At 50.3% G+C, this 13,973-nt stretch overlaps 1 protein-coding gene across 1 annotated transcript in view; it reads right to left on the bottom strand.

Annotated features, from left to right (window-relative positions):
* IGSF3 (immunoglobulin superfamily, member 3) overlaps positions 1-10,153 on the bottom strand; it is a gene marked incomplete at its 3' end in the record, with an annotated part of 41,184 nt that extends 31,031 nt beyond the window's left edge. The window contains exon 1 of the mRNA XM_010152530.1: positions 9,778-10,153. Within this exon, the coding sequence (XP_010150832.1) occupies positions 9,778-10,153 (376 nt within the window). The remainder of the gene's footprint in view (positions 1-9,777) is intronic.
* Positions 10,154-13,973: the final 3,820 nt, after the last annotated feature.

The raw sequence follows: 13,973 nt of genomic DNA, 5'->3' as shown, positions 1-13,973 counted from the left end.
GGGGGGGGGGAAGAAAAGAGGAGTGGGAGGAGGGAGTAAGCATAGCAAAAACCTCCCCAGGGAGGCAGCAGGAAAAATAGGCAACGTGGAATGTGAAATTTTCACTGGTAATCAAATAACGGGCTGCTCCATTGCAGGATTTCTCAGCACTGCAGCTGGCTGGAGCCACGGGGACCGTATTCCACTTTCAGAGTTCACTGAGCAATTGCTAAGGCAGGGGATGGCTGCCATATGCTACCAGCTGCGCTCACAGTTATCGCTTTCCCCATTTAACGCCGAGAGACTGTTGGGAGGCACAGAAGCAGGGAAACCTGCACACTGCGTGCCTCTCCCCCGCCACCCGGTCCTCCGGCAAAGCTGCCAGAAATGCCAGCGGGCTCTGCTGGCGAATCTGGGTGCAGGTGCCCATGCCAGGGAGTCACCGGGCTGTGCTGCCTGCTCAGCCTCACTGGCACCCATCACAAGTGGGGTGGCAGAGGCAGAAGAGATGGGTGCCCCTCAGCTGCCCTCCAGTGAGGCGGTCCACACAGGCAGGGGCAGCCCCTGGGATGCTGCTGAGTGTGCAGGAGGCAGGTACCAGGCTCTGCCCATCCCACATCACAGCCCATCGGCTCCACCACCTGCTTGCCTGACCCAGCCCAGCTCCTTCTGTGCCCCTCGTTGGGTTTTCCATTTGCCAGAACTCCTCTCAGTTGTGCACATAGTGAAAAAGTAATCATTTGGGGGATAAAAGAGGTTGGGGGCTGCCCAGAGCACACTGGGAGGAAATGTTAGTTTCAGGATGGGAGGTGGCACGAGACTGTTTCTAACACCAGATGACCTTTTGCTTCTCATGATTAGCAAGCCAAGCTCAGCCTGAAAGAGCCCCCTCACATGCCCAGTTCACTTCCTTGGAAAGGATGGAGAACCCAAGATTTGAGCCTACAGTCCTGAGTAACCCACTCGTAGGAGAGCTGGCCTTCAAATGCACCAGGATTTCTGGCTAAAGAGTCTTCTGTCTTTGTTAAAAACCTCTGCATCCTTTACTTCCTATTGGCACTTAACACCCAGACATTACAGCAATCCTCACAAACAGCCTCAACTACCAGTTGTTCTTTTCAGACGATGGACTGGGACGCATCCTATAAATAAATAGGACAAAGCTTCCAAATACCTTGCTTCACCAGCAACTGGCAAAGCCTACAAGTCAGCAGGACAAGTGGAAGAGGAGCATGGGCTGAGCAGAGTGTTGCTTTTGCAGCAACTCCTTTCAGGGCAGTGAGGAGCCCCAGACCTGCAGCGTTCAACCTCATGGACACCTAGGAGGCAAAAGGCTCTGAAATAGCAAGCATCACGGTCCCATCAGCCTGAGATGCCCAAGGGAGCCAAGCACAGCTGGAGCCAGCGAGAGAGCAGACTAGAGGGCAAGGCACTCAGTCTTGAGAAAAGAGGCTTTTCCAGGAAAGACTGCTTTAGTTTTCAAAGATCATTTTAACTGACTGGTCTGGTTTTACTATTCAGGTTCAGTGCTGCACAGAAACCTACCCAAGCAAAACACTGCATCTCTACAGTCTGAAGGCAAGTCAGCATTTGGGCTTCTGCGCCTCCCTTCCTGACAAGTAAGAGACACAAAGTCTGGAAGCGAGAGGGCTCATTTTAAAGACCAGCCTAGATGTGCGAGCAGAGGGCTGTAATTGCCTGAGGCTGTATTCATTTACATTTAGAGAAATACGTTTTAGAATACATTTTTTTCTTACAATGCATAGGTACAAGCGTACAGACACACATTAATAAAGGACACATTCTTATTGTAAATCTTCTCCAGGTGCTAACTAAATTTTAAAAAAGTACTTTTACCTCAAAAGGGACAATGTAGGAAAACCATACGGAATACAGCGATATGCCCTAAATGTGTCTAATGTCAGTTTTTTTCCCCTGTCCACCTACCCATTTCTCAAAAGAGAAAGAATTACTTCTGCAACTGAAAGCTCCCCCTGCAATGCATGTCACGCCACCAAGGTGCCTGCAGTTTTGAGGGAGAGGGGGCAGGAAGGTGAGGGAGGAAAAACACCAACAGCTAAGAAGGGGGAGAGTGGATACACCAGATCATCCCTTTCTTTTTTTTCCAGGTACAGTCTATCTAAAATCAGTTCCACATCTCCTGCACAGAAAGAGGTGTCACGTAATACAATAATAAAAAAGTAAAAACCAGGCAAGCAATTCCAATGGGAAAGAATAGGAGATGGCGTACTGCAACAAAACAGGAGTAATTGGAAGTGTTTAGCAGGAAAACGTAATAACAGGGGACGAGATAAAGGCACACAGAATAATGAACGAACCTTGTTTAGCAATGCGAGAACACGTACAGAGATTTCTATTACAAGCTTTCGGTTGTAACCTGAATGGTATCTACAATAAAGCGGTTTAAAAAGCACAAGGAAGAACTAGCCCATGCAATTCGTTGCCAGACTATATGACTAAAGCCAAGATTTAAAAAGCCTCAGAGCTTCTGCAAGGGCAAAACCGGGTGAGGTTAAGCAGCTATGCTCTGAAGGCATCTGAAGTGACTAAGCAGGACTGGAGATGAATCCTATTCAGCATCATTTCCAGACAGAGCTGAAATATAACCCTTTGTTTCTAACTCCCACTATCTGAGGAGCTCAAAGCACTTCACAATTATTTAGCTTAGACTTTGTGAAAGGCTTGGATGCTATTATCCCTAATTTTACCAGCTGGAAAATGGTGAGACGGAGACGGAGAGCGCCATACCCAGGGACATGCAGTGAGTCGGCAGCGTGATAGGACCTGACGCCTGCAGCCCCACCACCGCTCCGCAGCATCAGAAACTGGGTACTCTGGTTTGCTGGTGCAATTCCCCAGGCTGTGCTCACAGGAACTGCCAGAGGTAATACATATACTTCTCCTCATCTCTCCTCCGTTACAAACACTCCTGTTCCATCCATAGCAGGAAAAGAAAGAAAAAACAGAGCAGCATACGTGTTTTGGTTTTTCTTTTTCAGGGCTACTAAGAGATTTAGGCACATAAAGCAGGACAGTAAGAACAAAACAACCCATGTCTAGCTGCAAAGGACCACCTAGGAGAAAGCATTTGATTATTTTTTTTTATGTCAGCTAAAGGGGAATTTGAAAGTGAAGGACATTTTACTCCTCTGGGGAGCTAATTACTGCAACAAGCACAGCCCAAACAGGCAAAGATGAATGTAACTCACAAAGCAGGAATTTCAACAACACCGACCCTAGAACTCACTCCGGTTAACTGACAGCTCGGCCAAATAAAACGTACATACGCTTCACAGAGACAGCAAAGGCGCTGATATGGCTTCAGAGAGATTAAGACATCTGAGCTTCAGATCTCCAAATTCTACCTTTGTACACCACAGCAGAGCAATAGAGACAAATAAGAAACACATGAAATACGAGAAATATGTCAGGAAAAAGAATTTGGGGATGTACAATAGGCCCTTGCTGTTCTCGCCTGGTTGAGATCAGCAACGTTGCACCATGGTTTCCTGCTGCCATCACTACCACACACGTACACCTTGCTGTAAACACCTTCCCTCCAAACTGCTGCCTAACAGTGGTTTCTACTAGACAGCAGCCCAGCAGTTCCTCACGAGATTGCAGGACAATTCAGGGTGGAAGAAACCTCAGGGGCCTGTAGCACAACCTCAGGGTCAAGCAGGGTCAGCTGTAAGGTCGGACAAGGCTGCTCGGAGCTTGATCCTGTCAGGTCTTGAAACCCTCCAGAGATGGAGCCTGTGCAACCTCTCGGGTCAGTCTGAACTGCTCTTGTTTCGATTCTTGCCTGTTGTCACTCCTCTGCAAAAGGCCTGGCCTCCCCAGGACACGAGCTGCCTGCTCGTGCGCGGTGACAAACACCTTCTCTTGTTTCTCGGGAGGAGAAAAAGACAGCACAGGAAGAAGAGCCCCCCAAGACTTCTATCAAAACCGGTAGATCTGTGTCTGCAAGACTGCCATTTCTCTCTTCGACGCCTCCCGCAAGCAAAGCTGCCGTCAGCCCAGTTGACAGCGGGAATAAGCCAGCAGCCACCGAAGTCCATGGCGCCACATGAGCAGAAGAAGTCCCCCCGGGTTCCCAGGAGCAGACGGTGCTCTCCCAGACACGGCGAACCTGTGACATGACGTCCTCCCTCCGCTCCGCGCACAGACAGATCGCGTATGGCAGCACTTGATGAAGGAGAGGGGAAGCTGCTGGCGACAAGCAGCAGCAGCTGGTACAAGCTAATAAACCCCCTTTTTTTCTTTTTTTTTTTTGCCTGCTATATGCCCTTTAGCTCTCCACAGAGAGATTCTGGAGAATTTCTGGTGGCAAGTTGAACAAAAGAGACCTGCTTTCTTCTCCTGAATGCTTGTCTGAGACACATGCAGCTCCTTCCCTTCTAGTGCTAAGTGTCTGGCCTGCATAAATCTTTTTTTGACCTCCCGTGCCAGCAAAGCCTCTTGGATACACCCTACAGCAATCCTTCCCATCCCAGCCATGGGCTTGCACGCAGCTCAAGGGTACAGGAGACTCCTACAAGACACACTCCCAAAGGGATGGTCAAAGTACCTATGGACCAAGTTCTGGTGTGCAGAAAGCTGCAAGTGACCCTGGCAGCTCAACATTTGGAGAAGAGACCCCTCCAAGCACAGCTGCAGCCAGCAACCAACCTCAGGCAGAGGGGCAGCTGGCTTTTCATCCCAGCCCATGGTATGCTGCTCCTGCCCACCACCACTCTCAAGCCTGGCACAATGCCGAAACTTCACCACAATGGGGCTGCCAGCCAAAAACCCACACACCCAGCCCCTGGGAGCCGTCACAGCCAGGCAGGACCCAAGGGAACAGGGCAGCCTGGGCAGGGTGAGACCAGTGAGAAGCAGCAGGCAGCAGAAGTGTGGCTGAGAGGGTGGACAGGCAGCCACTGTATACAGTGCCTAGCTAGCACGCATCCTCTCTGCCCTCCTTTCACCTTTGCAGGAAGGAGACGCTGGTGAGTGTCGCCGAGGGCACTACCAGCTCCACAGCAGCTCCTGCCTGACGCCGAGACACGTCTGAGTGCTGCTTGTTTCTCAAGTCTGCATTGAAACTGCTCCTTCCCACCCTGCGGTAGTGCGGAGGTTGTGGTCTCTCCCCCCGTCCAAACCCCTTTCATATTTTCTGCTTTAACTTGTTTAGGATTGATGCTGTACAGCTGCTTCCCCCAAAATAAAGAGTACAAGAGCTGCCACCTCCTCAAGGGCTTTGAAACCCTTTCTCCCACTCTGTCACTACCTGTTTAAGAAAAACCTCAAAGCTTCATTTCTTCCCTCAAATCACTTACTCTGAAAAGAGCTCAACATTTTTGGGAGCACAGATAAAAAAAAACACCGAGATAAAAGCCTGAAGCTTCTGAAGTTAGACCTGGGCCTCTTCGCTGTTATCTAAGTAAGGGTACAGGCACACAAACAACTCAGTGCAGAGACACAGTGGAGTACAAATTTGCAGTGACTCACACACTCTGAAGTAACTGCCATGTGCTCACTTCTACCCCACAGCAAAACACGGGTTTATTTACCCATCAACATGAGATGAGAAGCAAACCACCATCCCATATTGCACAGCACCCCTGCAGCTCCACCACCTAAATTATGGCACAGAAACCTCCCCTTCTGCCCATATTGCCAGAGTTATCAAGTGAAAAGATAATTCCAGTGACAACCTGGAAAATACTGCTGTCCTGTCAGTGGTGACACTATGTTATTGGGATGCTGCCCTGATACTGTAGTGACAGGACAAGGGGTAATGGGTTTAAATTGAAAGAGGGTACATTCATATTAAATATAAGGAACAAATTATTCCCAGAGAGGGTGGTGAGGCACTGGAACAGGTTGCCCAGAGAAGCGGTGGATGCCCCATCCCTGGAAGTGTTCAAGGCCAGGCTGGATGAGGCTTTGAGCAACCTGGTCTAGTGGAAGGTGTCCCTGCTCGTGGCAGGAGGGTCGGACCTAGATGGTCTTTAAGGTCCTTTTCAACCCAAACCATTCTATAATACGATAGAAGTGCATGGTCTCCAGATGTCCCATTTAACCGATCCAGTTTTGTAACTCCCCTCTTCAGTATGCCCACAGGTTTTCCCAATTCAACCACAAAGTCAAAATTTCCATCACTTGCTTCAGAGCCCCATAGGGGAAGTTTCCAAAGCAGCCAAGTCTTCATCCATGACTGGAAGAATTCATTTCACTCAACACCATCTGTCTAAACTAAGTCTAACATCTAGGTTCTCTCTAGTCAACTTAGAGAAGGATGCACTTAATTTAAACAATCATAGGTCACTCTCCAGATTTGTCCTTCTGTGTCCTCTATCACAGACATTGCCTCAACATCCACCTTAGGCAACATGCCTGCTGTTAGATGAGCGGGAGGCCAATCGTGCGGTCTTCTAAAAATCTTCCCCACCTTGCCCTGAGTAAAAGAGCACAAACTAGCCTCAGCAATTTCATGTCAGCCTGAAGACATGAGAACTGAACTCTGAAGGCAAACAATGGTGTTGCAGACTTTGTACGTGGGCTAATCCTTTCTCATAAATCAATCACAAGGCCATGGTTCCTCAACATCCTGAAGAGCTGCACTCATTTTTTTTTTGTCACCTCCCTCAGCACCTGCAACTAACTGAGTCTGTGATGTCCTAAATTCTTCCTCTTAACACACCTCGCAGCCCAGGTGGAACTCCTGAATGATGTAGGAGATGAGAGGAGGGGTAGCAAGATACAGAAAGAGTTATTTTTGAAGCAACTGAAGTAAATGGAAGACTGGTGAAAAAGGTTGAGCCTTGATGCGCATTTCTCCGTGGCAGAAGGCCGCTGAACCACATTACTGGCCTTATTCCTAGCTTCAGCAAGATTAGCACTTGCGCTGCATGCCTAAATTCAGGTAAAAGTCCCACAGAGTGCCTGGAGGACAGTTCTTACTCCAGGACATCAGAGACGTACTAGATCCTGGCCAAGACTCCACAAAGGAAAAGAAACCTCGAGTGGAGACACCAAAAATGGGAGAGGTGCTGGCTGTTCATGAGAGGGACAGAATTGTCCTTTCAAGCCCAACTGGCACATCTTTGGAGCTGACAAGGCTATTTTTCAGCAGCTGCAGAGCCCTCAACACTGCTCAGATGGCAGGAGCAAAGACACATCCCCCAGCTGCTCTGCTGCAAGCGGAGAGGTCCTGGTGCAGACAGCAGCCCCATGTGGTCCTGCACCATCCAGCTCCCCATCACAGAGCTGTATTGCCTGGGTGAAAATGGGAGAAACTCTTTCTTCAGCTCTTCCCTCACACCACAGCACACAACTCAAAGCTCCCAGAGCAGCAAGTCTAAAATCAACACTGCTCCAAACCCATCCATTTCACACATAAACGGAGAGAAGAGAGATGCTAACAAACCTGTCTCCCTCCAGGCTTTGCTGCTGCCAAAAAAGAGCCGCTCAATCTAATGAGTCAATTAAAAATTCATAACTGGATGAAAGGAAAAAAAAAGTTTGGTTCTGTTTCTAAGAAAATGAGAACAATAACTCTCATTTAGCTTTCGTGTACCTCTTCCTGCATACTGTCTGCAGCAACCAAGACGGCCTGAAAACCCACAATCTGTAGCTGAAAGCTAAAATGTCAAGGGAGGAAAAGAGGGTACGTGATCTGCCCAGCCCTACAGAGCGAAGTCCGGTTCCCTGGTAGGACTTCAGGGACCGAGAGGGCTGGAGTCAGCACCAGTTCATGTGAACAGAAGCCAAGGGGGAGACCCCCTGGCCCTTAGGCTTGTCCTTCACAGGTCATTGCAGGGGGCACTCTGGAAAATTCCGTTTCTGACAGAGCTCGGTTAAACCACGGAAGACACCTATGCAGATACACACGTTCAAAACCCAAGTGACCTTAAGTCACCTCTGAAGTGAATTTTTGGAAATGAATTAATCTTAACCAAAGTAGGGCCACAAATTCTGAGCATGAGCACCCGTGAAGGGGTATAATGTGATTTAACTAATCCACTAAAAGTTACTTTAGATCAGTTCTCGAGCATCCACATCATATGTTAAGTCCCAAAGCGAACGTCCTCAAAGCAAAACTCATAGGTGTCTAAGAGTCCCAGATTTTATGTGCTTGTACCTGAGGTAAGGGTAGGACAGAGCACGAGCACACCAACCCAGCAAGCTCCGGATTGGCCACAGAAAAAGCTGCTGAGCTGAGCTAAAGCCAGGAGGGCACTGGCTCCCCAGCCCCAGGGGCGAGCAGGGGGGGAGCTCCCTGCTGCCCAGCCATCTGTCGGACACGTTGGCTACGGTCGCTCACATCCCCGTCCTGCCCCACGCCAGCAGCTAGCACAGGTACCCCTGCTTGCTCTCACGGCTCCCCTCTAACAGCCCCAGCTCACGGGCTGGTTTCCATAGGGTGCAGCTCCCTGGCAGAGGAGCCCAGCTGCAAACCCCAACTACCAAAACCCCACCCTGCTCCCAGGCAGTTTTTTTCCTCACTGGGTGTTGGTTTTCAATGGGTTTCACTCCCTGAGGTGACTTTACAGCAGCAGCGCTGACTCAGACTTGTTTAAACTAAAGGGGGAACCGCAAACCTGGACACCTGAAGCGAATCATGGAACTACAAAAAAAAAAAACAACCCACCCCACATTTTACAAAGAGTACTCAGGCATCTACTTCCCGACTGCTCATGGACAGCAGATGGGAAAGCAGGCAATGAAAGTATCCAGGCTGTGGGGCTTCATCTGGGAGAGTGAAGGGAAGGTGCAGGCAAGGAGCACAACCCAAATGAGGGCTATTATGATTTAAATTCACACCTCAGCTCCTTTCACAATGGGTTTCTTGTGTCAACACGGCCAGAACCGGCAACACCCTGACCAGCTACCACTTTGGATAATGCCAGAGTGGTTTCCAAACCTGAGACCTGCAGGCTCACGAGCATCACTTCAGGAAAGCAAGCCTGGTGTCTGTGGGCTTAAATTTGCTAGAGCTCTGCTGCTGAGGAACTCTTTTAGGGAGTCCCTCAGCCGAAGAGTCTGGTGGAAGGCATTTGACTGCTCTTAGAAGAGTCAGAGATTTCAAATCCAATCCTAGTTTGAGATACAGAAAGCAAGATGAAGCTTGAAAAGGTCAGATCGGCTAGTCACAGAGGTGCTGTGGAAATACTTCAGCTTTTAAAGAACCTGGTTTCGATTTTTTCTAACACAGACCAAAAAAAAAAAAAAAAACCAACCCCAAACCGAATTCTCCTCATTTATTTACAGACAGCTCAGTTTGACTGGTGTGCTGGTTTCAGGACACATTCAGCACTGCCCTCTAAGAGCCGGAAGACGACCATCTCTCCCATTCCTTTACGTGCTGTTCGTTACCGCTCCTCTCTTCCCCGCTCCGCTATTTCGCCACCTTTGGCAGGCAGCTCTCTCCTCTGCAGCTTGTGCCATCTGGAGCAGCCTCCCTACCCCTCTCTCTGCAGAAATCGGTTCCACATCTCTCCTGCTTTCAGCCACGGCTTCACACATTCCTCTCTGGCTATGCTGCCTGGTTTCTCTTCTTTATAAGGGTCTATTACTAGAGAAAGCTTGGTTTACCCTACAACCCTACACCATCATTTCCTGCCGTTCACACCACCATGCTGCCTGCTCTCTGCTCCTATTCTCCTCCTGGTGTTTTTTCTGATGGTTTATGTGGACTACACCACGCATGGCGGGGTTCACGGGTTTCTGCTGCACACTGCGTGGGAGACGCCCCGATGCCCCAGCCATGCCGTAAGGAGGACAGCTTACCCACGAGGTTCATCTTGGCGCTGTAACTCCCGAAGTACCTCTCGTCGGTGTTGGGCGTGTGGCACTCGTACTCCCCGGCGTCCCGGTCCTGCAGCTCGGTGATGTGCAGCAGGACGGCGTCCCCCTGCACCCGCTCCACGTAGATGCCCCGGCTGCGCACTCGCTGGGTGTAGATGGCGTAGGGGAAGGAGGGGTCGACGGTGCTGACGATCTGCACCTCCCGCTCAGGGGCCGAGGGCAGGTAGATGGACCACTGGAAGTTCTGCTCCGACGGGCCCTGGTAGCCGCTCACCTTGCACCACAGCGTGACGTGGGACCCCTCCGTGCGGTAGAGGGGCCCTTCCTGCACCGCCACTTGCCGCTGGGCCAAGGCCATGCCTGCGGGAGGAGAAGAGCCCAGTGTTACTTCTCAGCAGGCAGCCCCCACACGTCCCTTCTCACATAGCACCCCTACCCCCTCTACTGCCGCGCTCGGCAAGGCAAAACCTCGCACCCCATCCTTCAACTGGCACACGGGGCTCTGGCACAGTAACCCCTCAGCGATGTCGCAGCTTTCTCGCTGATCCAAGGGAAGTGTTTCTTAAAACCGCCCTGTGAAAAAAAGCGGTGTTGAGGTAACATCACATCTTCCTTTGGAAGCGATAAGAATCCAGGCACGAAAAGGTACTGTGCTGCATGGCAACACACCAGAAACTAGAGCTGATAGGGCTTTGTTTTCAGCACTACCCTGATTTTCCAACCCCACCACGCTGCCATCCCAGGCATGGGTCACCACCGGAGGTGGCACGTGGCCGCTCTGCAGCACCCCGGTGCCACTGGTGGGGCTCCCGGTTCGGCAGCAACTCCCTCTTCTCCTGGCACAGCCCAACTGAGACTGCGTCCCACCAGGAGAGAGGCGCAGGAGGCTACACGCCCTCCTTGGGTTTCCAGGCTGGAGGCCTTCAGCTGGTACAAAACGCCATTCTTTTCCCCCAAACCCAGCACGCCTTCTCCAGCCTCTCCGCTACGCTTGGGAAGGCATACGGGGAAACACCACGTTTACGGCACTGCCCTCCCAAGTCTATTTGAAAGGAGTGTGTTTAGTACATAAGAAAAACAATTAAAGTTAATGGAGGGAGCGGGCATATTACACCAAGACTTACCGCCCCTGGCTGCTGGAAATCGAGACCCGGTGCTGTGCCTTGTACGCCCGCAAACTCTTGCGGCACGAAACAAAAGACAATCCCACAGCACAGCCTCGTCGATCTGCTGTATTTTTACCCAGATTATGGATGGCTGGCCCTTGGGCTCATGGCACATTACCAGCACAACCCTCCGGGGGCCAGATAAATTACAGCAATCTATCTTGTTTGTTGCTACATCAAAGGCTCGAGGTCTGGAGACCACAGTGGGTGTTCATCGGTTATTGAGTTACCAGCAGTGTGCGCACATGGCGAGGCCAATCACCCTGGCTCCTGTGACTGCTTGCTTGCCATCATAAAAAAAGCAATAAGCCGATTTAAAGCGGGTCCTGCATAATCACGTTTGCAAATTTCATCGTGCGTGTGCACGTTGGGGTTTCTCCCCCACCCTCTAATTTTCGACAACAATGTTCACGTCCAGAGAAGAACTCAAAAACCTAGCGAGTTGCAGGTGGAAGAAGTAGCCTGGCATCTGGGGATTACTGACTCAATCCCGCCCTCCGGACATGCATGTCCAGATATGAAGTTTTTCTCCACAGCCAGCCTGGATCGGAGCCAGGAGAGATGGTTCTTACCAGCTTAAAACAAATTGTGAAAAATGGGTTCAGCACATCCATCAGGCCATGCAGCTGAACAGATGGAGTGCAATTCAAACTATTAACGTGGGCTCAGCTTGCTGCTGCTCCAAATTATGTTTCTTTTTACTCTTTATGAAATAATGTGATTTAAGGGGACGACGGGGAAAGCTAGCAGGTTCAAAATGAATAGGGAGAGGAACAACAGAGGTAAACACTCCCCCATTGTTTGCTGTACCAATCTCCTCATCCTGGGGAGAGATACCGCTGGAGACAACTAACACATCTAAGGTGCAGACAGCCTCTTCTCTCACCCCACAAAGGCCAAAGGACAGAGCAAATACTACAGCCTTTGAACTGTTTCTAAAGCAGCAGGAAGGGCAATATCTTTATTGCACACCTAAATACGGCTCATAACACGATTTTGGTATGCACATGTAGCCTTGCTACAGCATACAGATAACCCGCACACAACGGCACCACTAAAATTGCACCACAAGGCAAACATGCAGCGGTAGGCATTAAAAGTTGCACACACAACACACTCATTCAGGTGTTTCTCAGCTGGGTGCACAACCTTTGTTTCGCAGGCTTTTAATGCAGTGCTGGTTGTTGGGGTTTTGTTTTTTGGTTTGGTGGGGTTTGTTTGTTTTCCCATAGGAATTCTTTGAGGAATTTACCAACTATCCAGTTGAAAAAACATCCTTTTATCAGAGACATGTATTGGCCCTTCCAAATCCCGCTGGCAAGATCACAACCTTGGGGACCCCCAGCGCAGGTCTCCACACCCTGACGTGTGCAGCCATTTGGTGGATATCAAATCTCACCACCTTCATGGCCAGCACTGAGGTGGGCTTCCTCCTTCCCTTGCCAGCAGTTTTTGGGACCTTGCCTGTAACCCTACAACCTGGAGTCCTGCTCCAGGTTGGGAAGAGATCCACTTTCTACATTCCTCCTCTCTTACCCTTCTTGCACTGGATTGCTGCACCTGCTTGATCCAGCCAAAGGTGAGAGAGACAAGAGCCGAAGAGATTCCCACTCTGGCTCCAGGAGCCCCAGCAGCTGAGGGACTGAGAAAGCTGGTGCAGAAAAAGCCCTGCCCGGTTCCAGTGTGGCAGGAAGACGAAAGAGTCGGGGTTTTGCTACAACTTGCAGCAAACTGCAGTTCAGCCATGGGGTGGATCTCCAGAGGGGCAGGGAGCAGCACACCCGCAGCACTCTTCCCCATGCCTGGCCACAAACTCCGGCTCCAACACACCATGGGCACAAATGCTTTTCAACACTTAAAAAACCCCATACGGCAGAGGCAGAGATACTTCTCCAATAAATCATTTTAACTGAGAAAGGGAATCAGCCTGAGACAGACATCCATCCCTACGAGTTTTCTCCTCAAACAGTTAACTTTTTGCACGGTGGAGCGTGTTTGGCATTTTTCAAGCTCTGGGAATTGCTGTATCCACGAACATGCAGTATCAAGGAAAGAACCGCACTTCTTAGTGAGCAGGCGTTCTGATTAACAAAAATAATGGGCCTGAGATCCCATTTTAAACTCTTATCTTTCCCTCTCGAAGTGAGAGAAGAGCTCGCTGGAGGAGGAGCTGCGTGCTCCACACCACCCAGGAGGACACCCAGGAGACAGCTACGGTGGCATTTGGCTGGTACTTCACTGGCACAGCTGGCTTTTAATTGCAAATCCAATATAATTTACTGACAATGCAAGGGCTGATACGGAGGGGGTAGCGAGCCAAGAGCTACTTTAAAATTAATAAGAAATTATAGGTTTGTGCATCTGTTTTTTTCCAAAAGGCAGCAAATTCCCCGTGATAAGGAGGAAGTGTTCGTTCCCTCATCCTTATGCCCTACAGATGAGGGCTATTGTCGCCAGCCTTTTGAACTAAGAGCAAACCAAACAACAGCCAGGCAGCTCTCGATGCTTACGCTGGCTTCTCCGTCTCCCAGGCCCCGTTTGGGAGACAGAAGGTGCACGGGGGAAAGAGGAGGCGGTGGTGGCAAGAGGGGATGGTGCAGCCAGGCAATTCGACTCAAGGTCACGCAGCAAGGGGATCGTGCAGGGCCCAGGCACCAGCAGATGTCCAGTCCCTGCAGCTCCCCTATGCCAGACCGCTCCAGGGCCATGGCGACCGTCACGTGAAGTGCTCCGAGAGGCAGTGAAAGGCAAGGGAGAAAGGCAACATCAGAGTAACCCGGCCATTCGTGTCTTCCTTGTCACATCACAGCCAGGACTTCAATGCCTCTCCATTTGATCTATGGGCAAGAAAAGAGCATCAGGCACCCCACCCAGAAGTGCTGTATCTTGGCTTCTGAGTACACTTTGTCTTTGCAGTCTCTGCACGTCAGCCGACTACAGCAAGATCTGACCTTTCCAAGGGTAGACATGCAGAGCTCAGGTTTTCCAGACACGACTGGTCATTTCAGGTGC

This window comes from Eurypyga helias, unplaced genomic scaffold (genome assembly GCF_000690775.1).
Source record: "Eurypyga helias isolate BGI_N326 unplaced genomic scaffold, ASM69077v1 scaffold10850, whole genome shotgun sequence".
In the NCBI taxonomy this organism is placed as follows: Eukaryota; Metazoa; Chordata; class Aves; order Eurypygiformes; family Eurypygidae; genus Eurypyga; species Eurypyga helias.
The sequence above is the reverse complement of the archived record's forward strand: the minus strand, read 5'-3'. Positions and strand labels throughout refer to the sequence as shown.